The following is a 27,001-nucleotide window of genomic DNA, read 5'->3' as shown; positions in this document are numbered from 1 at the left end:
GAGTTGTGGAGAGAGAGAACGAGAGAGAAAAAAGCGCGCGCTCAGCGCGTAGCAACTACGACGAGCAGCATTACAGTCCACGAGTTCGAAGACCCAATCACAAACATTTGGTCCGTTCCGAACCGGATAAGTTCCGCGAGCACGGGTTGGACGGAAATCTTCCGGAATCCGGCGGAAGCCGTGGTGAAAAAGTGAGGACAAAATTGCAAACAAAGATGGCGGCCTGAAAGCTTTCGACCGAGTGAAAACAAGATGGCTACTTGAAGCGTCTTGTGAGAAAAAGTGCAAAAAAGTGGTTCCTGCGAAAGGAAAAGCGGCTACAGCCCAGCAAATGAAAAGTGGTCCCGGCATTGCTCAAAGTGTGGTGGTGAACAGCAACCAGATTGCGTTCGTTTTCTTCTTGGTGGTATTCTTCAATTGAGCAATGTCGGTGGTTTCGAGCGCGGCAAGCGCAAAGAGCGTGAAGAGCACAAAAAGCGCCAAAAACAAAGAGGACGATGAGGTGGCGAACAAAGTGAAGTTGCTTGTCCGGAAGCGTGGCCAAGCGATGGCGAAGGTGACCAACACCAAGAAAACCGTCGACACGATCGGAAACCTAACCCCAGCGCAGCTGCTCGTGTTCCAGAAGCAGCTCAACAACTACTACTCGGAGTGGCACTTCTACCACGACCAGATACTGGATCTGGTCGATGATGAGCAGGTGCAGGACCACATGGACAACTGCAACAAATTCGAGGAGCACTACGCGGTGGTGCTGACCGTCCTGGAGACCGTGTCCCTGGCGCAAGCAGCTCCGGCCCGGCAAGAAGAGAAAGTCGTCTTTCAGCAGCAGCCGCTGAAAGTTCCGATGCCGAGCTTCGACGGCAAGTACGAGAATTGGCCGAAATTTAAGTCCATGTTTCTCGACCTGATGAGCCGATCGCGAGACTCCGACGCAATCAAGTAGTACCACCTCGACAAGGCTCTCGTTGGTTCAGCTGCCGGCTTCATCGACGCGAAGACAATCAACGACAACAACTACGAGCACGCATGGAACATGCTGGAGGAGCAATACGAGAACTTGCGGATCATCGTGGATACCCATATCCGTGGCCTCCTCAGTCTCAAGAAGATGACCAAGGAGTCGTACAAGGAGCTGAAAGAGCTACTGGACGAGTGCACGCGGCACGTCGCGAACCTCGAGTACCACGGTCAAGAGCTGACCGGAGTGTCGGAGTTGATGGTAGTAAATCTACTGTCGGATGCCCTGGAAAAGGGAACGCGCAAGAATTGGGAGTCGACGCTCGCTCGCGGTGAGTTGCCAACCTACGAGGACACCGTGGCTTACCTCAAGGTGCAGTGCAACGTGTTGGAGCGGTGCGAGGCTGCAAGTGCGTCAACTAAGAGTCCACAAACAAAACCTACTGCGGCGCCAAAAACGACGTCGTACAAGTCACACGCGGTCACGACAGCAGAGAAGGCATCCACGCAGTGCGACTTCTGCGCCGGCGATCACATTAACTTCAGTTGCCCCAATTTCGCCAAGCTATCAACCAACCAGAGAACCGAAAAGTTGAAGGCGCACCGGCTGTGTTTCAACTGCCTGCAGAAGGGGCACAGCGCCAAAGAGTGCAGGTCGAAGAACTCCTGCAGAAAGTGTGAGAAGCGCCACCACACGTTGCTGCACTTCGAGAACGCTCAGCCAGCCAGATCGTCACACGCCCAGTCGGCGCCCAAGCAGGAGGAGTCGAAGCCGAACGTGTCACCAAAGCCCGAGTCCGTGGAGCCGCTACCAAGTGGATCATCCGCAACGTCGTGTGTTTGCAACCAGCCTCAAGACTCCCAGGTGTTCCTGATGACAGCCATCGCGCAGGTAGTGGACAACAGCGGCGTAGAGCATCAGTGTCGCATCCTCCTGGACTGCGCCTCGCAGGTTAGCACCATTCGTGCTGGCTTTGCCGCGAAGCTGGATCTACCTAGGTAGACCTCCTTCTGGGGGCCAAACTCTTCTGGAGTGCCATGAAGAGTGGCAAACGCAAACTTGGTCCTGGATTTCCGGAGCTGCGGGAGACACAATTTGGCTGGGTGATAGTGGGGGCTCGCTCGAAGGGGTTCTCCACTGTCCAAACGTTGAGCTGCAACGTTCTCTCGCTCGAAGATCTCAACAGTGCGGTCCAGCAGTTCTGGAAGATGGAGCAGGTCCCCGACAGTCCTACCCTGTCGTCCGAAGAAGAGTCATGTGAAGAGTTCTACCAGCGTTCCCACAAGCGGGACGTCACTGGGCGTTACGTCGTTGGTCTGCCGTTCAAAGAAGGTGTGGTTGAGTTGGGTGAGAGTCGTTCAATGGCATTGCGACGATTCTTGTTCCTGGAACGGCGGTTGGAAAAGGATCCCGAGCTCAAGCACGAGTATTCGAAGTTCCTGCGGGAATACGAAGAGTTGGGTCACTGTGAGCTGGTGGATGAGACTAAGGACAAACCTGGGACCAAGGCCTACTAAATGCCGCACCACGCGGTATTGCGACCGTCGAGCACCTCGACCAAACTGCGTGTGGTATTTGACGCGTCCGCCAAGTCTTCGTCTGGAACATCGTTGAACGATCTGCTGATGGTTGGTCCCCCGGTTCAAGACAGTCTGTTCGCCATCCTACTGCGCTTCCGCCTCTGTCCGTATGTTCTCAGTTCCGATCTCTCCAAGATGTATCGGCAAATTCGCATCGACCCAGACCACTCGAGCTTCCAACGAATCTTCTGGCGAGAGAAGCCCACTGACCCACTCAAGGTGTATGGTCTGAGCACGGTCACGTACGGAACGGCGTCGGCACCCTTCCTGGCTACTCGCACTCTGGTCCAGCTGGCAGAAGACGAACAGAAGGAGTTTCCCATCGGCGCTAAATTACTGAAAGAGAGTTTCTACGTGGACGATTGTCTGTGTGGATTCGAGACGTTGGAAGAGGCTGCACAAGCTATCGACGAGCTCAGGGGAATCCTCAGCAAAGGTGGGTTTCCCATTCATAAGTGGTGTTCAAACTCGCAGCAGCTACTGGATTTGGTGCCCAAGGACGAGTGGGAGAAACGAGCGGAGATACTGCACTCTAGCGTCAATCAAACCGTGAAGACGTTGGGGTTACTGTGGGAACCCGAAACCGACCAGTTTCTGTTTCGCTCAAGCATGGACACATCCTTCGACGATTTTCCAACCACAAAGCGGCTGATTTTGTCGACGGTTGCCAGGATCTTCGACCCACTCGGTTTGATCTGTGCAGCAAATCCCGGAACGCACCTACACCGGAGATCACCATCCCGAAACTGGAACTTTGTACCGCGAAGCTTCTGGCGGAACTGATGGTGAAGGTAATCGAAGCAGTGAAGATGGATTTCGACGACATCGTCCTCTGGTCTGACAGCCAGATTGTCCTTGTCTGGTTGAAAAAGGACCTACACCAGCTGTCAGGATCCTTTGTCAAGAATCGAGTTGCCGACATCGTCGCCCTAACCAACCAGTTCACGTGGAAGTACGTCAGATCGAAGGAGAACCCTGCAGACATTGTTTCCCGAGGAAAGCCGGCCAGAGAGCTGAAGAAGGACAATCTCTGGAGGCACGGACTAGTTTTACTAGGCCAACCAAACTACCAAGCCGAGAGCCCACCTGAGTTGCCAGACGAAGAAATCCCCGAGCTCAAACCCGTCGTAGCCAGTGCACCACTTTTATCGCTAACGTTGGAAGACTTCCCCGTTCTTACCAAAATCAGCAGCTTTCGAAAACTCCAGAGGGTGTTTGGCTTCGTGCTCCGGTTCGTAGACAACTGCCGCCGCAAGGACAACAGAGTCGTGTCGGACCATCTGACGATTGGAGAGCTTCGGCGGTCCCTCAAGGCGTTGGTCCGCTTGGCGCAGCATACCAGCTCAATTGGAAGCGACTTCAAGCGGATGGAGCGAGGTGACCCTTGCAAGCAGGTTCAGTCGCTCAATCCATTCATCGAGGACGGCGTGATTCGAGTTGGTGGGAGAATACAAAAATCAAACCTATTGACGAGACCAAGCATCCGATGATCCTACCTCACAAGCATCCCATCGTGACCAGCCTCATCCGAGCACTCCACAAGGAGCATCTTCACGTGGGCCCATCTGGGTTGCTCGCGGCCGTCCGCCAGCGGTTCTGGCTGATCAACGGTAAATCCGCTGTACGAGAAGTCACGCGCAGGTGCGTGACGTGCTTTCGTTTCAACCCGAGTGAATCGCACCAGCTGATGGGAAATCTGCCAGAGTGCCGAGTTGTCCCGTCGGCACCGTTCAAGTCTACCGGAGTAGACTTCGCTGGACCGGTGTACATCAAGTACGGAATTCGGCGTCCCGCCGTTGTGAAGGCCTACATCTCCGTGTTCATCTGTATGACGACGAGGGCCATCCACCTAGAGCTGGTTTCCGACCTGACCTCGGAGGCCTTTCTGGCCGCACTTCGTCGCTTCACGAGCCGCAGAGGATACCCCTGCCGAATGCTGTCCGACAACGGTCTGAATTTCGTTGGCGCTAACAAGGACTTGAAGGAACTGGTGCGGCTCTTCAAGGAGAAACAAACGCTGAAAGAGATAAATGAGTTCTGCCACGAGAAATCGAATGGAACTTCATTCCGCCAAGAGCCCCAAACTTTGGTGGATACTGGGAGGCCGGAGTAAAGAGTGTCAAAACTCACCTCAAACGAGTTCTTGGAAAGACGCCACTCAGCTTCGAAGAATACGCCACCGTCTTGACGCAGGTGGAGGCGATCTTAAACTCTCGGCCGCTTTTCGCTCACAGCAGTGACCCAACGGAACCGACTGCCATAACCCCCGGCCATTTCCTCATCGGCAGAGAGCTGACTGCAGTCCCGGAGCCAATGCACGACGACAATCGAAACTTGAGGTGCCGCTGGAAGCACCTACAGGCCATGCGAGACCACTTCTGGAAGCGTTGGTCCACCGAGTACCTCACCCAGCTGCAGAATCGAGCGAAGTGGTCCACCCGGACCCCGAACGTGAAGGAAGGCATGGTCGTTCTCTTGCGGGAGGACAATTTGCCGCCACAAACCTGGAAGCTCGCCGTGATCATCAAAACTCACCCAGGGGAGGACGGAGCAGTGAGGGTTGTGGACTTGAAGGCTGCAGATTCAAGCTTCCGGCGCCCCATCTCGAAGATTTCTCCGCTTCCGATCGAGTCTAGAGTTGCCGCTTCGCCGGCGGGAGGATGTTCGGTCTTGCTACCGAATTGTTTGAAGTTTTGAAGTAAAGTGAAAATTTGCGCAGTGTCCAGCCCCAAGCCTGCTACGATCGCCCAGCCAAACCCATCGACGAACCCCTCGAGAAACGCGCGCCGTTAGCGGAGAGTTGTGGAGAGAGAGAACGAGAGAGAAAAAAGCGCGCGCTCAGCGCGTAGCAACTACGACGAGCAGCATTACAGTCCACGAGTTCGAAGACCCAATCACAAACAGAAACTCTAGTGCTTTTCAATATATTTTTCAGTTTCATGCGAGTTCCACGCACACTGACAAATGACGTTCGATTGAACCAAAACTGGCACCGACGAGTGCGTCACTCAGTGCCGCACCGGCTCTTTAAACGAATGTACCATAAGTTTACAATAAACTAGCGCTCCTATTCCGTGTACGTATCGGTTGTTGCGTTCAGTGTCTTGCGAACCTTGGTGGTGAACGGACACTAGAGCTGCGGTATTTTTTACTACCTAAGCTCAGAGTTATTTCAAAACAAAATTCACAGTCTTTTTAAAGACTACCTGAGTTATTTTCCAAAATTCTAAACAGTCTTTTCAAGACTAACCCCACCTGAAATTTTGTTGTATTTTACAAACGAAGCCATCTTTTTAAGAGAACTTTGCTTGCAAATGCGTCAAAACAAAGGTAAACGCAAATCTTCTGAAGATTTGGTCGTTACGTCGGTGAAGCGTTTGAACGCTAAACCGGCTAACGGAAACAGAAAAAGAAAACAGCCTCTTCTGAGGTCTGATTCTGATTCTGAATGTGAGGTCAATCCTCCAATTCCATTGACAAACAGTTTCGGTGTTTTATCCGAAACTGATGACAAGGAACCTTCTCCTCGTACTGAGCCTTCTGCCGTCGAGAAACGAGTAAAGGCTCCGCCAATTGTAGTGACTTCCGTCTCCGATTTGGCCAGCTTTCGAACGCAACTGAAGAATTGCAAGGAAACTTGCAATTTGAAGGTTTCGTTCCAGCTTGGTCGAAGAGGAGAATGTCGCTTGTTGACGGAATCTTTACAAGATCACCAAACTTTTGTTGGTTATTTGAAAAGCCACAAACACAATTTCTACACGTATGAGACCAAGAATGCTCGGCCATTCAAGGCGGTCTTGAAAGGTCTCTCCAACGACTTGTCGGTGGATGAGATCAAAAACGAACTTAAGGTGTTGCTTGGCTTTGCCCCATCCCAAGTAATACCAATGAAGAAAAAATCAAACGGGAATATTTCTCGCTTTGGTTTGACTTCACAATTTTATCTGATTCATTTCAACAGAAATGAAATCAACAATTTGAAACTTTTGGACAAAGTTCAGTTTTTGTTCCATGTACGGGTAAAGTGGGAGCATTTTAAGAAACATGGCGGCAATGGCCAGAATCTGACCCAGTGCCGGCGTTGCCAGGCATTCGGTCACGGTACTGATCATTGCGCCATGGTTCCAAAATGCATGGTTTGCGGGGATTCTTCTCACGACAAGGAAAATTGTCCCGTGAAAGAAGTCACCCAATTTAAATGTGCAAATTGTGGTGGAAATCACAAATCAAATTTCTGGGATTGCCCCATCAGAAAAAAGGTTTTGGATTCTCGTGCTAAGCATCAGCCGAAATCCAAACCGAAATTTTCTCAAAGTCAGGTTGTACCTGCATCTTTAAATCAAACGTTCGTGCTGTCTCACTCGAACAATTCTAGAAATACCCCTACCGTGGAAAAGTTAGGTAACAACAATGGCATTTCTTATGCTAACGTCGTTTCGGGTTCATCCACGAATTTTAAATCCTCTACCAATCTTTCTGAAATTGGGCAGGTACTGGGCAGGCATGTTGCTGTTATAACCGAAACATTTTTAAAAACTGGCACTTATTTGAAAAGTGATCCAGATTATAAAGTTATAACTAATAACCGAATGAATCGAAATGGCGGTGGAGTTGCAATAGTTATCCACCGTAGTATGACTTATAGCACGTTACGTGACTTTAAGTTAAAAGTTATTGAAAGTTTGGGCATTGAACTTAAAACTTCTTTTGGGAAAATTATGATTGCAGCTGCATATTTGCCATTCCAATGCACTGGGGAAAATAAAAATTATTTCAAAGGGGATTTGAATAAACTAACCCGGCATAGATCTCGATTTTTGATCATCGGTGATTTTAATGCCAAACACCAATCTTGGAATAATTCAAAAGTAAATTCCAATGGTAAAATTCTGTTCAGAGATTGCACTTCTGGTCTTTATTCGGTTTTATACCCGAATGGGCCAACTTGCTTTTCTTCTGTTAGAAATCCATCAACAATTGATTTGGTGTTGACAAATCAAAGTCAGTATTGTGGTCCTTTAGTGACTCATGCTGATTTTGATTCTGATCATCTTCCAGTAACTTTTTCACTTTCTCATGAAGCAGTTACCAGACCCAATAGTTCTGTGTTTAATTACCACAAAGCTAATTGGGACAGGTATCAGCATCATATTGAGAATAATTTAAATCATGATTTTGTTTTAGAAACCAAAGCTGATATTGATTCAGCCTTGGAATCTTTAACTAATGCAATTTTGGATGCTAGGAATATTTCTATTCCTAAAGTCCAAGTCAAATTTGATTCTCCCATTATTGATGACGATCTTCAGCTTCTGATTCGTCTGAAAATGTTCGCCGAAGACAGTATCAACGTTCTCGTGATCCTGCACTGAAGCGAATTCAAAAGATTTGCAAAAGGTTATTGACCACAGATTCACTCTCCTGCGAAATGAAAAGTTTGCAAGAGATGTCGAACAAATTAAACCTTATTCCAAACCTTTTGGAAACTTTCAAAGGTTCTTAAGAAACCTCAAAACCCATCCCTTCTTTAAAAGATGGTGATAATATTCTATTAACTAATGGGGAAAAAGCTCAAAACTTGCTCAGCAGTTTGAGAGTGCTCATAATTTCAACTTGAATGTTTTGAGTCCTATTGAAAATCAAATTTCAATAGAATTTCAGAATATTGTTGAACAAGAATTTTCATCAGATGAAGTTTTTAATACGGATCTGAATGAAATAAAATCTATTATCAAAAAATTTAAAAATATGAAAGCCCCTGGTGAGGATGGCATTTTTACATTTTAATTAAAAATTACCAGAAGCAACTTTAAGTTGCTTGGTCAAAATTTTCAACAAATGTTTTGATTTGGCATATTTTCCCAGTAGTTGGAAAAATGCCAAAGTAATTCCGATTTTGAAACCGGATAAAAATCCTGCTGAAGCCTCAAGCTATCGGCCCATTAGTTTGCTTTCATCTATTAGTAAATTATTCGAAAGAATAATTCTTAATAGAATGATGACGCACATTAATGAAAATTCAATTTTCGCTGATGAGCAGTTTGGATTTCGCCTTGGGCATTCAACTACTCATCAGTTGTTGAGAGTTTCAAATTTAATTCGAAGCAACAAATCTGAGGGCTATTCTACTGGCGCTGCTCTTCTAGACATAGAAAAAGCATTTGACAGTGTTTGGCATAAAGGTTTGATTGCGAAATTGAAAAGGTTTAATTTTCCGATTTATATCGTGAAAATTATTCAAAATTATTTGACGGATCGTACTCTGCAGGTATGTTATCAGAATAGCAAATCTGATCAACTACCTGTACGTGCTGGCGTCCCTCAAGGAAGCATTTTGGGTCCAATTTTATACAATATTTTTACTTCTGACTTGCCTGATTTGCCCCCAGGATGTCAGAAATCACTTTTTGCTGATGACACAAGCATCTCCGCCAAAGGCAGAAGCCTTCGTGTCATCACAGGAAGATTACAAAAGCTTGGATATTTTCAATTCTTATTTGAAAGAATGGAAAATTACTCCAAATGCTGCAAAACTCAACTTATTATTTTCCCTCACAAACCAAGGGCTGATTTTCTTAAACCAAAAAGTCATCACATTATAAAGATGAATGAGGTAAATTTAAAGTGGGAGGATCAAGTGAAATATCTTGGACTTGGTTTTGACAAAACCTTACTTACAAGGATCACATTGAAAGTATCCAGGTTAAATGTAACAAATATATTAAATGTTTGTATCCACTTATAAACAGGAATTCTAGACTTTGTCTCAAGAATAAACTGTTAATTTATAAACAAATTTTCAGACCTGCCATGCTTTATGCTGTGCCGATCTGGACAAGCTGTTGCTTAACCAGGAAGAAAAACTTCAGAGGATTCAGAACAAAATTCTGAAAATGATTCTGAAACTTCCTCCCTGGTTCAGCACCAGTGAACTTCATCAATTAGCCGAAGTTGACACTTTGGATGTTATGTCCAATAAGATAATTGATGCATTTCGACAAAAATCATTGCAGTCTTCAGCTGCATTGATCCGCTCTTTATATAGTTTATAAGTTAGTTTTAAGGTATCCCTTTTCCTTTTGTACATGTAGGACCTCCTACATTTGAAATCACTGAATAGCGAAAGCTACAATATTTCATGAATAAATGAAAGTTGCTAGTATTTAAAATTGAGGTGAAAAGTCATCGTTTGTGATTGGACACTCAATAATATTTTAACTGAATGAATGTACATGGAAAAGAAATTTGAATAAATATAAATTAAAAAAAAAAATCGGTTGTTGCGTTTGACACGGAATACGTAATCGATTCGAATTGAATTCCGTTTCAGAATTCCGATTGATTGACTGGGAATAATTTTCACTTGTACTGCACAAAAATTCACAATTCTAATGATAATGGCAAATACGACAATGTAGGTTAGGGTAGAGTAGTCATCAATGAGACACGGGGAACAATGATAAAATGGCTCTCACAAGTAGTAGTTTTCACACTCAGTCAGAAGTTTTTGACAGATGGAGGTGGAGGAATCATCCGAGGAGGAAGATTTTCATCCCGTCTGCGGGAATCGGAAGCGGAAGAAGTCCAGCGAGGTCACTGGAATCGGCATCGAAGGAGAAACAGTTGAGAAGACCCTGCTCAACAACAACAAGTTCAGCCCGCTAGTGGATAACAAAAACAACAACAATGCCAGCCCAGCAGGAGGAAAGGACGCCCCGGCGGTTCCACCACCCGGCCAGTCGGCAGGTAAACAAAAGCAACCACCTTTGGTGGTGAAGAACACCACGGATTTTTACAAGCTCGTGGCGATAGTGGAAAGTTGTAAATTAGGTTTCAAACCGATTTACAAACTAACCCGATTTGGAACCAAGGTGACCTGCTTCTCTGTCAAAGATTTTGACAAGTTGCAAGAGCTACTCAAGAAGAAGAAAGTGGATTTCTACACCCACGATCGGCGGAGCGAACGAAATCATCGGGTGGTTCTTCGTGGTTTTCCTGATCAACTGAAACCGGACGAGGTCAAGTACCTTCTGAAGAGGGATCTCAAGCTGGACGCGCTGGAGGTGCATATCATCAAGCGGAAGGAAAAGTCCACCGTGGACGAAATTCCGTACATTGTGGTCTTCCCCAAGGGATACACCAATCTGAAGAAGCTCACTGCAATGAAAGTTGTGGCAAGCACTATCATCCGGTGGGAGGCCTACCAGAACAAGCGGCCGAACGTGACCCAGTGCAGGAACTGCTTGCAGCTGGGTCATGGAACCAGGAACTGTCACCTGAAAGGCAGGTGCAACAACTGTGGGGGTCCCCACAAGACGGACGAGTGCAAAGTCCAAGAAGCCGAGCCAAAGCGGTGTGCCAACTGCTCTGGAGCCCACGAAGCCACGGACCGCAGCTGCCCTAAGCGTGCGGACTTCATCCGGAGGCGCCAGCAGGCGTCGAATCTGAAACCGCCGGCAAGGCGGAGAAGCAGAGTCCTGCAGTTCCGGCGTTTACGCCGGCGGAGTTCCCTCCGCTGCCGGGCGCAGTTCCGGACGGAAAATCCAAGGATCGCCCTCGTCCCGCAGGAAGCAGCCAAGGTGGCCCCCGAGACGATGGAGCCACGGAGAAGGAAGCCGGGGAGATACTCTATAGTTCAAGACCTGCAAGACCCGCTTGGACCAAGTAACCCTCGTCAGTTACATGATCTCCAAGTATGGAATTTAAGGAGTTTTTTTTTGTTATTATATATTGTTTTACTGATCCTCGGTCCCAACCTGGTCACAGCACCTAAAAGGACCTAATAAAAATAAGTTAAGAAAAAAAAAAAGTAGTAGTTTCAACCAAACAGGCTCATATTTTGGGGAAAGGTGTGTCTACACGATACACGTCTGCCATAATAGTGGCTTTGGTTATGGAAGCTCCCTTGAAAAGTTATTCATTAATGTTTGATTCTGGGGTGTAAAAGTAAATTATGGACAAAAATTAGTTTTTCGCTCATAGGCAGCCATAAACACCAAAACTAACATTTCTCCAGATTTTTTTTTGACGTTTCATAGGGAATGAGTTGGGCTACAATGTCCTTTCATTTGGTTTGGCCAAAATTAAGAATATACCAAGAATCCAGGGCTACCTTATTGTTTCTCACTCCTTTCAGCCCATGGGTAACAATGAGACACTTTGATTTTTCTTCTTTTCAAAATCTATGTAACTAGGGCGATAAAAATCATGGATTTAGCTCAATACTGTTCATTGGTGAAAATCTACTCTTCAATCTGAACAAGAATAGCCGTTTTAGATAGCTTGAAAGATTAGTTTTTGCTCTTTGTTGTGCTTTGGTTTTTAAATGTATCAAAATTTTTAATCCAGTGTGATTCAAATTAAATAAGTCTCTTATAAATACATATTTTTAATTTTTTATATGACATGACCAGAAAAGCTTCAAAATTTTTTTTAAAATGTCTAAAACAACAAATAAAAAAACAGCAAATAAAATCATAACAAACAATATTTTACAAATTATCTTAATGTCCCTACCGCCAACTGGAGAAAATCTGAAGTACAAACTGAATAAGTACAAGAGATTTCAGAGCAATTAATTTGGAGATCGGTGTACTAATTGTTTTGTTCTGTTTCTGTTTTAACCGAAATCAATCAGAAAAATCAAAACATTATGCAAAAAATAAACTAAAACAGCTGTTCTGATTGGATACATTCGTCTTTGTTGCCAAAGATGTTTCATAAAAAAATATTTAAAATTACTTTTTTTCAATTTAAATTCATGAATATAAAAGTGAAGCGAAAATATTTCAAGCGCTAGGCAATTTACGGCAATTTACGGATCTAACAATTATTCTCTATAAGTAAAATTATGCTTAATATTTTATTTTTATTTTTTAATCGTTGTTCATCTATTCCACAACAAAATCTGAATTTCCAAACCAAAATTTGATATTTTTACCGATTTCGGGGATTCCCGGGATAAAATATAAAAATCCCGGGATTCGGAAATTCCCGGTTTTGGAAAAATCCCGGGAATTTTGTCTCGGGAATTCCCGGGATGGACGCACTATATGTAACACTTTCAAAATATTAATTGAAAGTGATTTTTGGCAAATTTATTGAGTTTTAACTCCATTTAACAAAAAATATAAAGTTTTTTGGTATAAATATATGGATTTTACAAAATTCTAATACTTTTTGGTATAACTTTTGTTAATTAAAGTTTCAAGTTGGTAAAATTGTTTTAAAATAATTAAGGCAAGTACCTGCAACGGAACAATACTAAAACATGACATTTTATTAGAAAATAATTGATTTTCGTAGAGTGTCTCATTGTTCCTGCCAAGTGCGTCTATAATGAGACAGTTGAATAACTCGGGCTGTAGACGTAATACCGATGTCATACACTCAACCCCCGGTGGTTGGTCACTTTTTCGTTTGACACTTTTTTAGTTTGTACTGTCACTTTTTACACGGCGCTCACGCACACTATCAAAACAAACGTTCAGTAGTGTGTGTGAACTTCGTGTAAAAGGGGTGTCAAACTAAAAAGTGACCCCGTTCGTTTGACAACAGTTGGTGTCAAACCATCGGGGTTTGAGTGTATTTTGGTCAATGTTGGTACACATTAAAAGAAAATACTGTATGTAAAAAAAAATATTTACACCCCTTGGGCACTATACACATTTTGTGATGAAACATATAAACAATTAAAAGTTTGACAAAAACCTAGTACTAAGTTTTATTCAGAAACTCATGCCGAACATTTTGCTATAAAAAGCTCATGAAAAGATGATTTCCATAAAAAGAAATAAAAAAAAGGTGCAACAAAAGTTTGTACACCTTTCGAAAAATTAACATAAATAAAGTTATTTGTTGATAAATCACCATAATTCCAGTCTCCCAACTCCAAATAGGCATCCTTGACTGATTAACAAAATAATTTGGATTGAATATCAAGTTTACTGGCCGGGACCGTGGTGTAGGGGTAAGCGTGGTTGCCTCTCACCCAGTCGTCCTGGGTTTGATCCCAGAAGGTCCCGGTGGCAAATTTTGAGACGAGATTTGTCTGATCACGCCTTCCGTCGGACAGGGAAGTAAATGTTGGTCCCGGTCTAACCTAGTGGTTAGGTCGTTAGCTCAGTCCAGGTGCAGGAGTCGTCTCCCTGGGTCCTGCCTCGGTGGAGTCGCTGGTAGGCAGTTGGACTAACAATCCAAAGGTCGTCAGTTCGAATCCCGGGGTGGATGGAAGCTTAGGTGTAAAAAGAGGTTTGCAATTGCCTCAACAATCAAGCCTTCGGACACCTAGTTTCGAGTAGGAATCTCACAATCGAGAACGCCAAGGCAATGCTGTAGAGCGAATAATTTGATTTTTGATCAAGTTTACTACTTACTTAATATGAAAGTTTAAATAACTCTGGAAATTCTATATAAAACTTATCTAAACTTAGTTTTGCAAACTTTTAATTTAACTGAACGTCAATATATTACCATAGAATTGCTAAATAAACATTCTGGAGTGGGTATAACACCGTTTTGGGAGTCTTTGTATCGATAGAATAGATTTTTCGTTGGAATTTCGTTTAAACCCGAAATTTCGTCGTCGGAAAATCCGCCGGCATCCGAACCGGTCCACGATTCACAAGTCAATCTCTGTGGCATTGGAAAGGGCATACAATTTCCGATCTTTGATACCCATACATCAAGGTTTTCTATAAAACCCACGTTTTTAAATACTTAGGCAAAAACGTTGTTATGGTTTCGTTTGAGCAATCTGCCAAAAATGTATGGACTTTCGTAATTTTTTTTCTCGTGGATCAAACTGGGCAAAAAGCCCAGGTATTTAAAAACGTGGGTTTTATAGAAAACATAGATGTATTGGTATCAAAAGATCGGAAATTTTATGCCCTTTTAAAGATTTGTCTGGTCACGCCTTCCGTCGGACGGGAAATTGGATGTTGGCCCCCGTCGGACCTACAGGTTAAGTCGTAAGCTCAGTCCAGGTTGTCTCACTGGGTTCTGTCTCGATAAAGTTGCTGGTAGGAAGTTAGACAAAAATGACTTTGTCTGCCAAATAATATTCTGCCTTATGATATATTCTGCTTAATGATCTTTTCTGCCATTTGTTTGTCTGCCTTCTGTACTTTTGTGCCATATGAACCTTTCTGCCTTATGTGCTTTTCTGCCAATCGACGTTCCGCCAAATGACCCTGTCTGCCATTTGACCTTTTCTGCCGAACATTTTTCTGCCATTCGTACTTTTCCGCCGAATGTACTTTCTGCCGAATGTTTGTCTGCCGAATGACCTTTTCTGCCTTCTGGTTGTCTGCCGAACGTCATTCCGCCGACCGTCATTCTGCCGAATGGCCCAGTCCCCACGTCCGAGTTTGGCCAGGTGCGGCAGCGTGTTCAACGTCATTCAGCTCCTAAATGGCAACTATGTAAGTTTTTCGTTGTAATCATCCCTACCCAGACTTCCATGACAATTGACTCATAATCTAGAAAGTAGTAGAGACCGTTTAACTTCTTCAAAAGTAAATAAAGCAGTTCAACAAGAATTTGTCCCTAAGAAATGCTATATTTTGAAAAAAAAAACATAGTCTTGTAAAATATTTCCTCACAATTCTTCAAATTAGTCTAAGTACTTTTTTTGTCCATAGCATCACCATCAGTACATGAAGGACGGTTCGGGCGTACATCTGCATATGACCAACATTGGCAACTCGGTGAACGAAACCATGTCGGAGTCACTCAAGAGGATGGTTCGGTGGTGTCGGCGGTCAGCTAGACGGAACTGGAAAGCTGGAAATTTCCAGCAGTATGCCGAAGCAAACCGCGGATCGTTCGCCGTTGACCAACTCGACGATCTGGACAACAATTTCCTGAAGCTCACGCAGCGCGTCAACACCATCTACACGGAGGCCGCCTTCCAGAGCTTCTCCTGCAACCTTCTCCACTACCTCCTCTTGTACGTGCTAGTCAGCTTCTTTCTGATGGCCATCTACAACGTCAAAAAACAGCTACTTCAAGATCTCCGCGTTGCGCTGGTCCGCCCTCCACCTTCGTGAAACTACTCGCGCTTTCAAACAGCACCACTCGGACGCGCTAGCCTGGGTCGCAAACGGCCTGCTGTTGTTCAGGCAGGACAGGATCTTATCATGTTGTCCGAGCCATCGACACTCAACTTGTACACCACATTCCTTCTTGTACGGACTCTCCAGCGCATCGTCACGATTTTCCGGACCGCCCGACGACTGGTTATCGTTTTGGTCCACGATCTTTCATCGTTGGTCAGATTGTCCATGACGTCCGCGTTCAATATGCCATTCTCGTCCTCGTCCGGTTAGGTAGCGCCTTTGTCGTCACCTGCTGCGGTGGCAAACGGCTCCTCAGTGGTTTTGGGCTGGCGGGGCCCGCCGGAAGTGGATGTAGTCCGGTTCAAGGCTGGCTTCTCGTCGGATCGGGAGATGCGGTTTTTCCGATTTGATTTGGCGCCGCGATCGTTGTCACGCTGTTCGGCTTGAGTTGCGGCCCTTTAACCATCGTACTATTAGTAACGCTGGAAGCGGCCTTCCAAGAGCCATCTCTGTCTTCGCCATCGCTCTCCTGCTGATATACGCCCTGCCAAAACAAAAGGAAACAATTAAACAATTTAGAAATCCGGAATATGCTGGCTCCAGATCATCGCAAACGACCTATATCTTCTAAATCCTTCCGGATCCGGTAAGAGACTTATTTGGCTGGGAAATTAATCGGCAAAGCCACAGCCACACAGAAAACTGAAAGAACCTAGAAGTTCCGCTTTATTCGCATAATTCATGCCAAACCCCTGTATAACCAAAAACTGGTAATTTTAACTGGAAAAAATGTATTCAAATGTGTGAAAATAAGCAAAATGTCCTTTATTTTGTTTGAGTGTTTGACTTTCAAATGCCAAAACGTCAAAAACCATGTGCTTTTTTTCGTCTGCTGTATCAGAAGTGCACGGATTTCTTTATCCCGGTGCCGGTTGTAAATTAATGTTACGGGTTGCAACGAGTGGCCATTTCAGTCACCGGTTCTAATAACGATCACAAGATCATTGTTGGGTTCCTAACGGTATATTGCCACCAGATTCAGATTTCATGAGTTCAATCACAGCAAAACAAAAATGGACGACAAAAAGGTTAGTTTTATTCATTTTCTATTTATTAATTAAAACAATAAACTACCTACATTTCAGATATTTTGGCAAAAAATGGCTTCGGTTTTAAAGTGCATGATTCCCGAACACATCAAAAATGTGGTCGAGAGAACGGGGTTCGTCAACCCGGCTCTGGAGGATCTCAACAGCGATGGGCTAAATCTGATCGAGATAAACATCCGTACGCTTCCGGAAGCAACCAGGTTTCCAACGGACCCGCAATTACACAAGTATCTGGATTGCTATACTCAGGACATAAGGGATTTCCGATTGATGGCCGGCGAGCGCGCTTTGCTCCTTAAAATGGCGCAAGCAGTCAAGCGTAAGGGCTGGTCCTATTTTACGCAAAGGCCGTCGGAAAAGCGAGTCGCCTGTTCCGATCAGCTCAGTAGAACCAAAGACGAAGAATCTTTGCGGCTTCGGATTTTGGACTACTACATGCAAAGGTAAGAATAGAAAAACTATCCCACCATTTTGTCATTCGATGACAAATCGTTAATATCCGACAAATTTAAAACCTCTCAGGAATGTTTCGACAGGTAGAACAATTTTATTGTTAGCAATTGATTGCATGCAATTTCGGACTATCCCCTTTCATATCAGATTTTCCTTTAATTAGTCTACTTTGGTATTAAGTTACGATGTGATTTGTCTGGTTACGCTGAAATCAAATTACCCCGACGGAAGCCGAGCTGCTCGTCCAGCAGGATGTTGTTTTCCTCGACGTTGGCAAGGAGGCGGCGGTAGATCAGCTTCTCAAACAGCTTGCTTAGGGAAGACACCAAGCTGATGGGCCGATAGCTGGTCGGGCTAGACGGATACTTGCCGGGCTTGAGTATTGGGACTACTTTAGCCCGCTTCCAGGCAGTCGGGAAGTATCCCAGCTCCAGGCAGCGATTGAAGATGGCCACAAGAATGGTTCGCGCTTTTCCCTCAGGTGTTGGTACGATGTTGAAGATCCCATTGAACCCCGGTGCCTTCATGTTCTTCAGTTCCTTCAGCCAGCCGGAGAGTTCCTCGAGCGTGATCTTTTGGTCGTCCGGCAGCACAGCATGTGGGCAAGTTGATGGATGCTCTCAAGCACGGGACCCTCCATTAGGCTTACGATGTCTCGTCCCAGGTTATGCGAGGTCAGGAAGTGACCCGCGATAAGGTTGTCTTTTTCAGCGGGCGGGATTGGTTTGGGTTTTGTTTTCAAGATCTTAGTTAGGCGCCAGAAGGGCTTAGAGTAGGTTGGGATGGACTTGAGATGTTTTGAAAACTGCATGATGAATCGTGGGAAGTGACACGTCAGCTTAAGTAGATCGTTCTTGTAGTCGGCTAGCGATCCGTCAACGATCCGACATTGGTTGGGACAGTAAACAGCCACTACTGCGACAGGGCCCGTCGAGGAGTCGACCTCAACTCCAACCGCCTCAATGAACTTGGTCTGTAGACTGGGTAGGACTCGGAATTGTACCAAGTACCCAGACTTTATCCCCCGGCTTAAGGTGCATTTCCGAAGCGGCATCGACTTCAATGTTGTTTGATCGAAGAAAGTCGCTTAATTCTAATGTTTTCCTGCCAATAGAGCAGGAGTTCCAGATCAGGATGCGGGTTGGGGTGTAATTATCCATAAACGATTTGATAGGTGAACTCGAGGACCGCCATACTCTGTTCCTCGACTGTTTGGCATTGCATCTGCTTGGTTCTCGCCGGGCGGGTTGAGCTTGTCCTCTGGAGTGCGTTCAAATCTTTGGAAGCCGGATGGAACCGGATTCGGAGCTAGCTAGGCCGTAGGCCCGGAAGCGGAATTGGTTTCAGAACTCTATTGCGGTTGCGGACAGGTGAGAAAGAAGTTTTGGGCGCCATGGCCGAAATTCAGGCACTTCCAGCATTGCGTAACATCCTGATGGACCGGGCCATACTGCTCCCACTCGACTACCACGTTGGCGACGGCCTTGATTTAGTTGAGGTCCTTCAGCGTCGTGCTCCCCTTCTCCAGATGGAGGAGGTAGAGTTGGTCGTGGTGTTTGTCTCCTTTCGGCGGATCTTATGGACCGTAGAGGCCCCTCAGGACCACTTTGAACGCAGTTTTCTTCTGGCGGAGGTACCGCGTTGAAGTGGGGCTTCGACGGCACGACGATTTTCAGGGTGGCCTTGAGGCCACGTTTGATGAGTACATCGAGGTCCGCCTTGAGGTTTCCCTGAATCTTTCCGCGGAACGGTTGCCACAGCAGGTCCAGGTGAATTTGCAAGAAGCGCAAATTTCTGGAGTTTTTTTTTGAAAAGGTCCAGTAAGGGACCATCCACAAACCACGTGGACACTTTTTTGGAATTCTCAACCCCCCCCCCCCTATCGTGGACAATTTTCATACAAATAAAATCTTTTTTTGAATGGAGCGTGGACAATCGCCAACCCCATGCCCCCCAGGTGTCCACGTGGTTTATGGATGGTCCCTAAACCAAATTTTCAGTTTTTGCTTTTTGGGTGTTTTTTAATACACCTGACTGTAGGACCCGAAACACTCATATTTAAAAGATCCTAAACCCTCGACGCCCATGGTTACTCTAGAGCACCACAAATTATTTTCTTTAAAAATAAATTTCTTTGCAATCATGATTTTTTTCAATCTAGTTCAACCTGCGTCAATTTATATAGAATGTTAACTTATAACCATGACAATTTCATTCAATTTGGTCCATGTACTAACGAGTTATGTAGAAAAACGTAAAAAAATCTCGATTTTGCTCTGGGCGGGAAGGGGTTAATAAATAAAAAAAAAAATACCCCTGACTCAAGGCGGTTTCAAAAACACCCAAAAAGCAAAAACTGGAAATTTGCGTGATGATTATTGCATTCGATCGTAATATTTCGATCGTAATTTGTCGATGGTAAGTCGTAATTTGTCGTCGATAGTAGATTGATATCATTCGATCGTAATTTCTCGATCTACCATTGACAAATCACGACTGACGATCGAGAAAATCTCGATATGTGTTTTAAAAAATTCAAGTTATCTAAAAATTTCAAAAATTTCAAAGTTTTAAAAAAAAATCATAGATTTAAAATTTTTTAAAAGTTTTAAAAATTTTAAAAATTTCAGAAATTTCAAAAATTTCAAAAATTTCAAAAATTTCAAAAATTTCAAAAATTTCAACGATTTAAAAAATTAAAAATTTCATAGTTTTTAAATTTTTTAAAAATCAAAAAAAAAAATGAAATTTTCATAACTTTGAATTTAAAAAAAAATAGAAAAAAAATTTAAATTTTAAAAAATTTCAAAAATCTGAAACATTTGTTTTCTGATCACTGTGATACACACGAGCTGGGGACAGCTTTTATAGCTCTGGACGAAATGTCAAAGCACGTGATTGGGAGGCAACCCTAGGAGGCGACCAGTCAATGACAGAATATGCCAGTTAGTAATCAAGGGTCGATTTTTCAACCTGAGCATCATCAACGTGCACAGTTCGGGAATGGGAAATGGGTACGTGGACCGAGTTCAACGGACCGGAGGAATGCCAAGCGATTTGGGACGAGAAGACAACGAAACGCGTCAGTTCTGCAAGAAACTTAGTCAATCCCTGAACGATATTCAGCAGCTAACCTGGAGCGAGTCGTCGGTGCATTCGACGAAGACGCAAGAGCGGCCAACATTGTGGGCGATTAGAGACGAGCGGCCTAAGATCGAGCATTCTGGAAATCTTTGATTAGTTCAGCGTTGAGTTTATAGTTCCGTTGCTGATAAAGTAAATAGGTTAGCCAACGTGGGACTCTTAACAGCCCTGGTACGACATTTATCTGGCGAGACAAGGGGTTGGTGATGACTACACGCCCCCGCCGTAAAACCCAAGCGCAGAGAGCTCCAGACCCGATCCAATTGCCGACCCAATTTTTGGGAATCCAGGGATTGGAAACTCGGGACGTGGACGTAAGTATCTCAACTTTGATGGGATCACCCACTTTCTTTCCAACGAATTACAAGTTCGCGATCAGAAGGTGTGCTGGTAAGGGAAGGCTGCGATACACACGAGCTTGGGCTTTTATAGCGCTAGACGAAATGTCGAAATGTTCTACAAGAACTTAGTCAATCCCAGAACGGCTTCATGCCGCGAGCCGAAATGTGCCGGGATAAAGACGGAGGAATCTTGATGCGCGAGGTGATCGAAAGGTGGAAGCAGCCCACTGGCGGAGTACCAAGGAAGGGGGAAAACGACGTCAGCGGGATGTTGGACGACGGGGACATGGGAAGTGGGTTGGATATGTAGTCAGAATGTCGGACAAGCGGATGGCTAAAACGATACTCAGCAGCGAATCTGGACGGGAAAGCTTCGTGAAAAGCCCAAGATCGAGCAACCTAGAAATCTTCTTGGGTCAAAACCTGTTCCTAATAAAAAAAAAATCTAAAATATGCAAAAAATAATTTTGTTATTTGTTGCTATTCTCAATAGGAAAGGGGGATTTCAGACAAATTGTGTTTTTTATGACTTTGCAGAAATGACGGAACAGAAAAATATGCCGACGTGCTCGAAAGGCTACCCAACTTGATCATTCAATTTGACTCGGAGTCTAACCATCGATTTTTCGCTACGTGTGTGATGTGTCAGGAGGCAATTACATGCAACATCGAGAAAAGTGGGTCGTGGAAAATATCAAACTACACCGCGCATATGCGCAAACATCATCTCAACAATACTCCACATCTGTCGAAAAAGCGACCGAAAGAAGGCCGACATCAGGAGAACGGCGCAGATCAGACTCAACCGGAACAAGAACGAGCACAGGATAATGACAGACACGAAACGCTGATTTCGAACATCGGAATGGATTACCGGGACGGAGAAATTTCAATCAGAAGCAGTGCAAAAAAGCGACAGCGAAGGACACTGACTGCTGACCCGCTAAATACTCCAGATGTCGATAAAGAAGATCAACCGCGACAAGAGCCAGGCCGAGCACAGGAGAATGATGGACACGAAACGTTGACTTTAAGAGGCAGTATTTGTAGATTCTGCTCGGTTTGTTCTAGAGGTCGTATCGAGTTGCTCCGATTTGGATGAAACTTTCAGCGTTTGTTTGTCTATGCATGAGATGAGCTCATGCCAAATATGAGCCCTCTACGACAAAGGGAAGTGGGGTAAAACGGGCATTGAAGTTTGAGGTCCAAAACACATGAAAAATCTTAAAATTGCTCGCATTTCCGTAAAACTTCATCAATTCCAACTCTCTTAGATGCATTCGAAAGGTCTTTGAAGCCCTTCAAAATGTGCTATAGACATCCAGGATTGGTTTGACTTTTTCTCATAGCTTTTGCAAATTACTGTTAAAAATTGATTTTTTTAAAACCTTAATAACTTTTGGCAACAGCCTCCAACACCCATACTCCCATAGGTCAAAAGTTAGGGAATTTCATGGAATATAAGCCTACGGTATTAAATTTTTGGCCAATCGCAGTTTTTCTCATAGTTTTTCGATTTTTCTTGAACAAACATTTTACAACGTTAGTTTTTGCTCTAAAGGCCTCCATAGCGGCACTTTTTGGTCTCAATTTTGACATATTCGGAATCCTCAGAAAATTTTACATTAGATTGAGGTGTTGGAATTTTGAATTTGATTGTAAAAAATGCCATTTAGAATTAATTAAAATATTATTTAGAATTTTGTCGGATTAGGGGTAAACAAGTTTTCGCCTACTTGATACAGCATTTGACGTATTTATCATAGGGTAAATAAGATCTATTTCTTTTTCAAAAATGTTTTATTTAATTATTTTTAAATCAAAATTACAACTCCAATACTTCTAACTTACGTGAAATTGACCGAGGATTCCGAATATGACAAAATTGAGACCAAAAAGTGCCGTCTTCTTGGCCTACAGGGCAAAAACTAACGTTGTAAAATGTTTGTTCTAGAAAAATCGAAATACTATGAGAAAAACTGCGATTGGCCAAAAATTTAATACCGTAGGCTTATATTCCATGAAATTCCCTAACTTTTGGAGGCTGTTGGCAAAAGTTATTAAGGTTTTAAAAAAATCAATTTTTAACAGTAATTTGCAAAAGCTATGAGAAAAAGTCAAACCAATCCTGGATGTCTATAGCACATTTTGAAGGGCTTCAAAAGACCTTTCGAATGCATCTAAGAGAGTTGGAATTGATGAAGTTTTACGGAAATGCGAGCAATTTTAAGATTTTTCATGTGTTTTGGACCTCAAACTTCAATGCTCGTTTTACCCCACTTCCCTTTGTCGTAGAGGGCTCATATTTGGCATGAGCTCATCTCATGCATAGACAAACAAACGCTGAAAGTTTCATCCAAATCGGAGCACCTCGATACGACCTGTTTCACATCGGTGAAAAACTCGCTCTTAAGCATTGAAATGGATGACCGCGACGGAGGACAATCAATCAACAGCAGCACAAAAAAGCGACAGCGAAGGACACTGAATCCTAACCCGCTAAATTCTCCAGATGTCGATAAGGAAGATCCACGGCGACTAGAACAAGGCCGACCTCAGGACAACGAGGTACACGAAACGCTGAACGACACAATATTTGAACAGGACGCAGAACATTCTGATACTAACAGCACTAGCACTGATGGTATCATTTGCGACGAATCGTCTCTCGTTGAAGATTTAAACTGACGCCGTGTCAACAAGCGGCCAATGTTGACACCGAAAGCAGTGGCCAACCATCATCTACACAGAAAAAAATATGTAAATTTACACAGCACGTAATTACTGTTTCTTATGTAAACTCACTCAATGTAATGTTGAAATATGATGTAAAGAGTAAAAAGTCATGGAAATTACTCCAATGTAAATCTAAATCTCGCTATTGGGGTCGTTACCCTGTTCGCAGCAACATCGCCTGTGTTGATGCTCCGCGATTTTTTTTTCGATTTACGGTGAAAGCGCGTTGTATTAATCGCGAGTTCTTCCCCGCACGATGGGCAGGAACACCCGCGGCCGTGGCAGCTCGAGTGCACCTCGAGGACGTGGCCGGGCCAGTTCCTGCAGCATCATCGGAAAGACCTCCTCGTCTGGCTCCAAACGGTCAACAAACCTGCTGAAGCTGCCATCCAACTACGTTCCTGCACGTAGCCCCATACGTACGCGTGGACTAGCGGCACTTGCCATCCCGGATCAACCCGGAACCAGTGGATTGTCCACCAACAAGCCGGGAACTTCCTCGACGGCGGTTCCAACCTCAAACGGTTTCGCTGCGTTGTCTGATGACAACAAAGAAGACGACGACGACGACGTCAGTGGTGGCGATGGTGTTACTACTACACCATCGCAGTGAAATATCTTGGACTTGGTTTTGACAAAAACCTTACTTACAAGGATCACATTGAAAGTATCCAGGTTAAATGTAACAAATATATTAAATGTTTGTATCCACTTATAAACAGGAATTCTAGACTTTGTCTCAAGAATAAACTGTTAATTTATAAACAAATTTTCAGACCTGCCATGCTTTATGCTGTGCCGATCTGGACAAGCTGTTGCTTAACCAGGAAGAAAAAACTTCAGAGGATTCAGAACAAAATTCTGAAAATGATTCTGAAACTTCCTCCTGGTTCAGCACCAGTGAACTTCATCAATTAGCCGAAGTTGACACTTTGGATGTTATGTCCAATAAGATAATTGATGCATTTCGACAAAAATCATTGCAGTCTTCAGCTGCATTGATCCGCTCTTTATATAGTTTATAAGTTAGTTTTAAGGTATCCCTTTTCCCTTTTGTACATGTAGGACCTCCTACATTTGAAATCACTGAATAGCGAAAACTACAATTTTTCATGAATAAATGGAAGTTGCTAGTATTTAAAATTGAGGTGAAAAGTCATCGTTTGTGATTGGACACTCAATAATATTTTAACTGAATGAATGTACATGGAAAAGAAATTTGAATAAATATAAATTTAAAAAAAAAAAAAAAAACTACACCATCGCAGGCTAAGGAGACCTCCACCGCGGGGGAGCAAGAGTCAAAAAAATCGAACAAAAAAATGCCACCGATTACAGTGCCTGGTCGCCCAGCTGTTGAAATCGAGGGAGCATTGGCGGATGCCGACTGTCAATACCTGATGCGTATTAACAAGTCGTCCGTAAACATCATCACACGAGATCGCCCGCGTTTCGAGAAAGTGCTGAAAACGCTGAAAGATGCAAACATTCAGTACTACACGCATGATTCGCCGGAAAACCTTCCGGTAAAGGTAGTGGTGACTGGGTTCTCCATCCTAGTACCACCCAAGGGATTCGTGGATGTAATTCTCGCGAAAAAAAATATTTATCCGCGAGAAGCTAAAGTACTCTCGCATAAGGTAACCGAGGTCGGAGACCAGATTCTCTGGCTGCTGTACTTCGAACGCGGTTCCGTTAAGATCCAGGACCTGCGCAAAGTTAAATCACTGGAAGGATTCATGGTGAGCTGGAGATACTTCAGTAAACGGCCTTCCGATGCTGCCCAATGTCACCGATGCCAACGTTTTGGACACGGTTCCCGGAACTGCACTTTGGCGCCGAAGTGTGTCAAGTGAAGCGCAGCCCACCTCACGGCTGCATGCACGCTGCCCAAGAAAGCATCCCTGGGAAAGGACAACCAAGCCGAGCAGATCAAGCGGAACGTGAAGTGTGTTAACTGTGACGGTAACCACACTGCCAATTACCGCGGGTGCACCGCTAGGAAGACCTACCTCGAGGCGCTGGAGAAGAGGAAAAAGCCAGTACCACATTCCTCAAGGACTTCGACAGGTCAACCCTCGACCGAACCCCGTCAAACGAATCCTCCTGGATTCGGGCGTACTGACGCCAGCGTGGCGGCTACCGCAAACGGTCCAACCCCGGACAGCAACAGTGATGGTGATTTATTCACCCTCACTGAATTCCTCTCCCTTGCGAGGGACATGTTTACGCGACTCAACACTTGCCGAAACAAGCTGGAGCAGTTCTTTGCGCTGCAAGAGCTGATGGGGAAGTACCTATGCCCTGCATAGGTGCAAGCTCACACACTGTGGAACAGTCTTCGCCTTCAGTAAAGAACTGATTTTTTTTTCTGTGATATATATTTAAGCTTTCCTATCCTCCTTCTCTTCCATAGTAATAGTAGCAGTTATTTTAGAAAGTTTTTTCTGCTCTCGCTTAACCGACTGAAACTGAATTTATTTCATCCAATTGATTATATTTGAATTTATTTGTAGTTGTAAGGATCTCCAAAACTCTGCATTCTGTTATTAGTTAAGCAAATTGTATTCTGATTATTACAAATAAACATGAATTGAATTGAATTGAATAAATCTAAATCTAATGTAAATCATGAATCTAATGGAAACGTTGAGCATGGAAACTCAAATCTGATGAATTTCTACCCGTGTCCGGCTTCCTGTAAATTCCTATTTAATGTAAATCATATATCCAATGTATTTCTGCCAAACGTTGACTTCAAAACTACCCGAACTAAAAATAGTTATATTTGGTTCTCTTTCTATCGATCTCATATTTCGCTTGCCCACTGCCTGAGCCTCGACCTGAACAAGTTGATGCTTTAGCCGCTCGTTTATTAAATGCGAAGATGGCTCAGTCGGCAGCGGGTAGCAGCAGTAACACCGAACATCCTACCCGTCGTCCGTTCGATTCCAGTCCAGCGTTATTCCACTTGGCCGTCGACGAGACGTCCCTACCTGTGAAACAACTTTTTAAAATCCGAATTTCCTTTTGCTGCCCGCTTCAATCATTTTAAAATAGAACATAGACCACACCCTTTTCCTACTGCATTCCAAGTCGAGCTTCTCATTCCCATTGGCCAATCAGAATTAGTTGATTTGAACTAATGTAAATTCCAAAAGTAATGTAAATTCCAAAACTAATGTAAATTTTCAAAACTAATGTAAATTTCCAATGAATCTAATGTAAATTTCAATGAACCTAATGTAAATATACATCATTTATCATGATACCTTTTGGTACATGATAAATAATGTAAATTTACAGGAATATTTTTTTCTGTGTACCACGCGGCTCATTGACATGTTGCAAAATGTACACAATAGATCTCGGAATACAAAAACGGCTAACGGGATGCGTTACACGCCCGCCCAGGATCAAATCTTTTTGTACCAGTTTATACAAGGAGGAAAGGAATATTTGAAGTGGCAGCGAGGAAACACAACGGCACCATGCTTGCGAACCATGCAAAGAAAACATGCAGCTAGAGCTAAATCCATCACGGAAGGAGAATTCCGCTTGCATGAGCTGATCGACTTTCTGCAGAAAAACAATCTTCCAATGGACATTGTTCTGAGTG

General features: G+C 44.1%; 5 protein-coding genes across 6 annotated transcripts; all 5 read left to right on the top strand.

The window, feature by feature from the left end:
* Positions 1 to 424: 424 nt before the first annotated feature.
* LOC119770017 lies at positions 425 to 1,963 on the top strand. The gene is made up of 2 exons (XM_038264062.1): positions 425 to 863; positions 978 to 1,963. The coding sequence occupies exons 1-2, from the start codon at positions 425 to 427 to the stop codon at positions 1,961 to 1,963; spliced, it is 1,425 nt and encodes a 474-aa protein (XP_038119990.1).
* Positions 1,964 to 1,998: 35 nt separating this feature from the next.
* Positions 1,999 to 2,478, top strand: LOC119770014. Its single transcript, XM_038264053.1, has one exon. It carries the CDS (start codon positions 1,999 to 2,001, stop codon positions 2,476 to 2,478), a length of 480 nt encoding a protein of 159 aa, XP_038119981.1.
* On the top strand, positions 2,457 to 4,056 carry LOC119766868. Its single transcript, XM_038253123.1, has 2 exons — positions 2,457 to 2,925; positions 3,708 to 4,056. Exons 1-2 carry the CDS (start codon positions 2,479 to 2,481, stop codon positions 4,029 to 4,031), a joined length of 771 nt encoding a protein of 256 aa, XP_038109051.1. The 5' UTR covers positions 2,457 to 2,478; the 3' UTR covers positions 4,032 to 4,056.
* A 172-nt stretch (positions 4,057 to 4,228) lies between these two features.
* LOC119770011 lies at positions 4,229 to 5,334 on the top strand. The gene is made up of 3 exons (XM_038264043.1): positions 4,229 to 4,630; positions 4,693 to 5,203; positions 5,261 to 5,334. Exons 1-3 carry the CDS (start codon positions 4,229 to 4,231, stop codon positions 5,332 to 5,334), a joined length of 987 nt encoding a protein of 328 aa, XP_038119971.1.
* A 10,455-nt stretch (positions 5,335 to 15,789) lies between these two features.
* Positions 15,790 to 26,935, top strand: LOC119766869. 2 transcript variants are annotated; one of them, XM_038253141.1, is made up of 3 exons: positions 15,790 to 16,687; positions 16,745 to 17,151; positions 26,797 to 26,935. In XM_038253141.1, the coding sequence occupies exons 1-3, from the start codon at positions 16,673 to 16,675 to the stop codon at positions 26,843 to 26,845; spliced, it is 471 nt and encodes a 156-aa protein (XP_038109069.1). In that variant the 5' UTR covers positions 15,790 to 16,672; the 3' UTR covers positions 26,846 to 26,935. The 2 variants fall into 2 exon arrangements, with proteins under 2 accessions (XP_038109069.1, XP_038109060.1); XM_038253132.1 differs by having other exon boundaries at positions 26,689 to 26,935.
* The last annotated feature ends 66 nt before the right edge of the window (positions 26,936 to 27,001 follow it).

The sequence above is a fragment of the Culex quinquefasciatus genome, chromosome 1 (assembly GCF_015732765.1).
Source record: "Culex quinquefasciatus strain JHB chromosome 1, VPISU_Cqui_1.0_pri_paternal, whole genome shotgun sequence".
NCBI lineage: Eukaryota > Metazoa > Arthropoda > Insecta > Diptera > Culicidae > Culex > Culex quinquefasciatus.
This window is presented reverse-complemented; position numbering and strand designations above follow the sequence as displayed.

What these genes read in the sequence shown, in the direction of transcription:
- LOC119770017 (XM_038264062.1), top strand. Translation starts at nt 425, where the DNA reads ATGTCGGTGGTTTCGAGCGCGGCAAGCGCAAAGAGCGTGAAGAGCACA. An exon ending in TCCGATGCCGAGCTTCGACG is followed by an intron (nt 864 to 977) that starts GCAAGTACGAGA and finishes TCGTTGGTTCAG; the next exon opens with CTGCCGGCTTCATCGACGCG.
- LOC119770014 (XM_038264053.1), top strand. Translation starts at nt 1,999, where the DNA reads ATGAAGAGTGGCAAACGCAAACTTGGTCCTGGATTTCCGGAGCTGCGG.
- LOC119766868 (XM_038253123.1), top strand. Translation starts at nt 2,479, where the DNA reads ATGCCGCACCACGCGGTATTGCGACCGTCGAGCACCTCGACCAAACTG. An exon ending in GTCTGTGTGGATTCGAGACG is followed by an intron (nt 2,926 to 3,707) that starts TTGGAAGAGGCT and finishes ACGTTGGAAGAC; the next exon opens with TTCCCCGTTCTTACCAAAAT.
- LOC119770011 (XM_038264043.1), top strand. Translation starts at nt 4,229, where the DNA reads ATGGGAAATCTGCCAGAGTGCCGAGTTGTCCCGTCGGCACCGTTCAAG. An exon ending in GCCAAGAGCCCCAAACTTTG is followed by an intron (nt 4,631 to 4,692) that starts GTGGATACTGGG and finishes GTTCTTGGAAAG; the next exon opens with ACGCCACTCAGCTTCGAAGA. An exon ending in CGCTTCGCCGGCGGGAGGAT is followed by an intron (nt 5,204 to 5,260) that starts GTTCGGTCTTGC and finishes AAATTTGCGCAG; the next exon opens with TGTCCAGCCCCAAGCCTGCT.
- LOC119766869 (XM_038253132.1), top strand. An exon ending in TTGGACTACTACATGCAAAG is followed by an intron (nt 17,152 to 26,688) that starts GTAAGAATAGAA and finishes GTAAATTTACAG; the next exon opens with GAATATTTTTTTCTGTGTAC.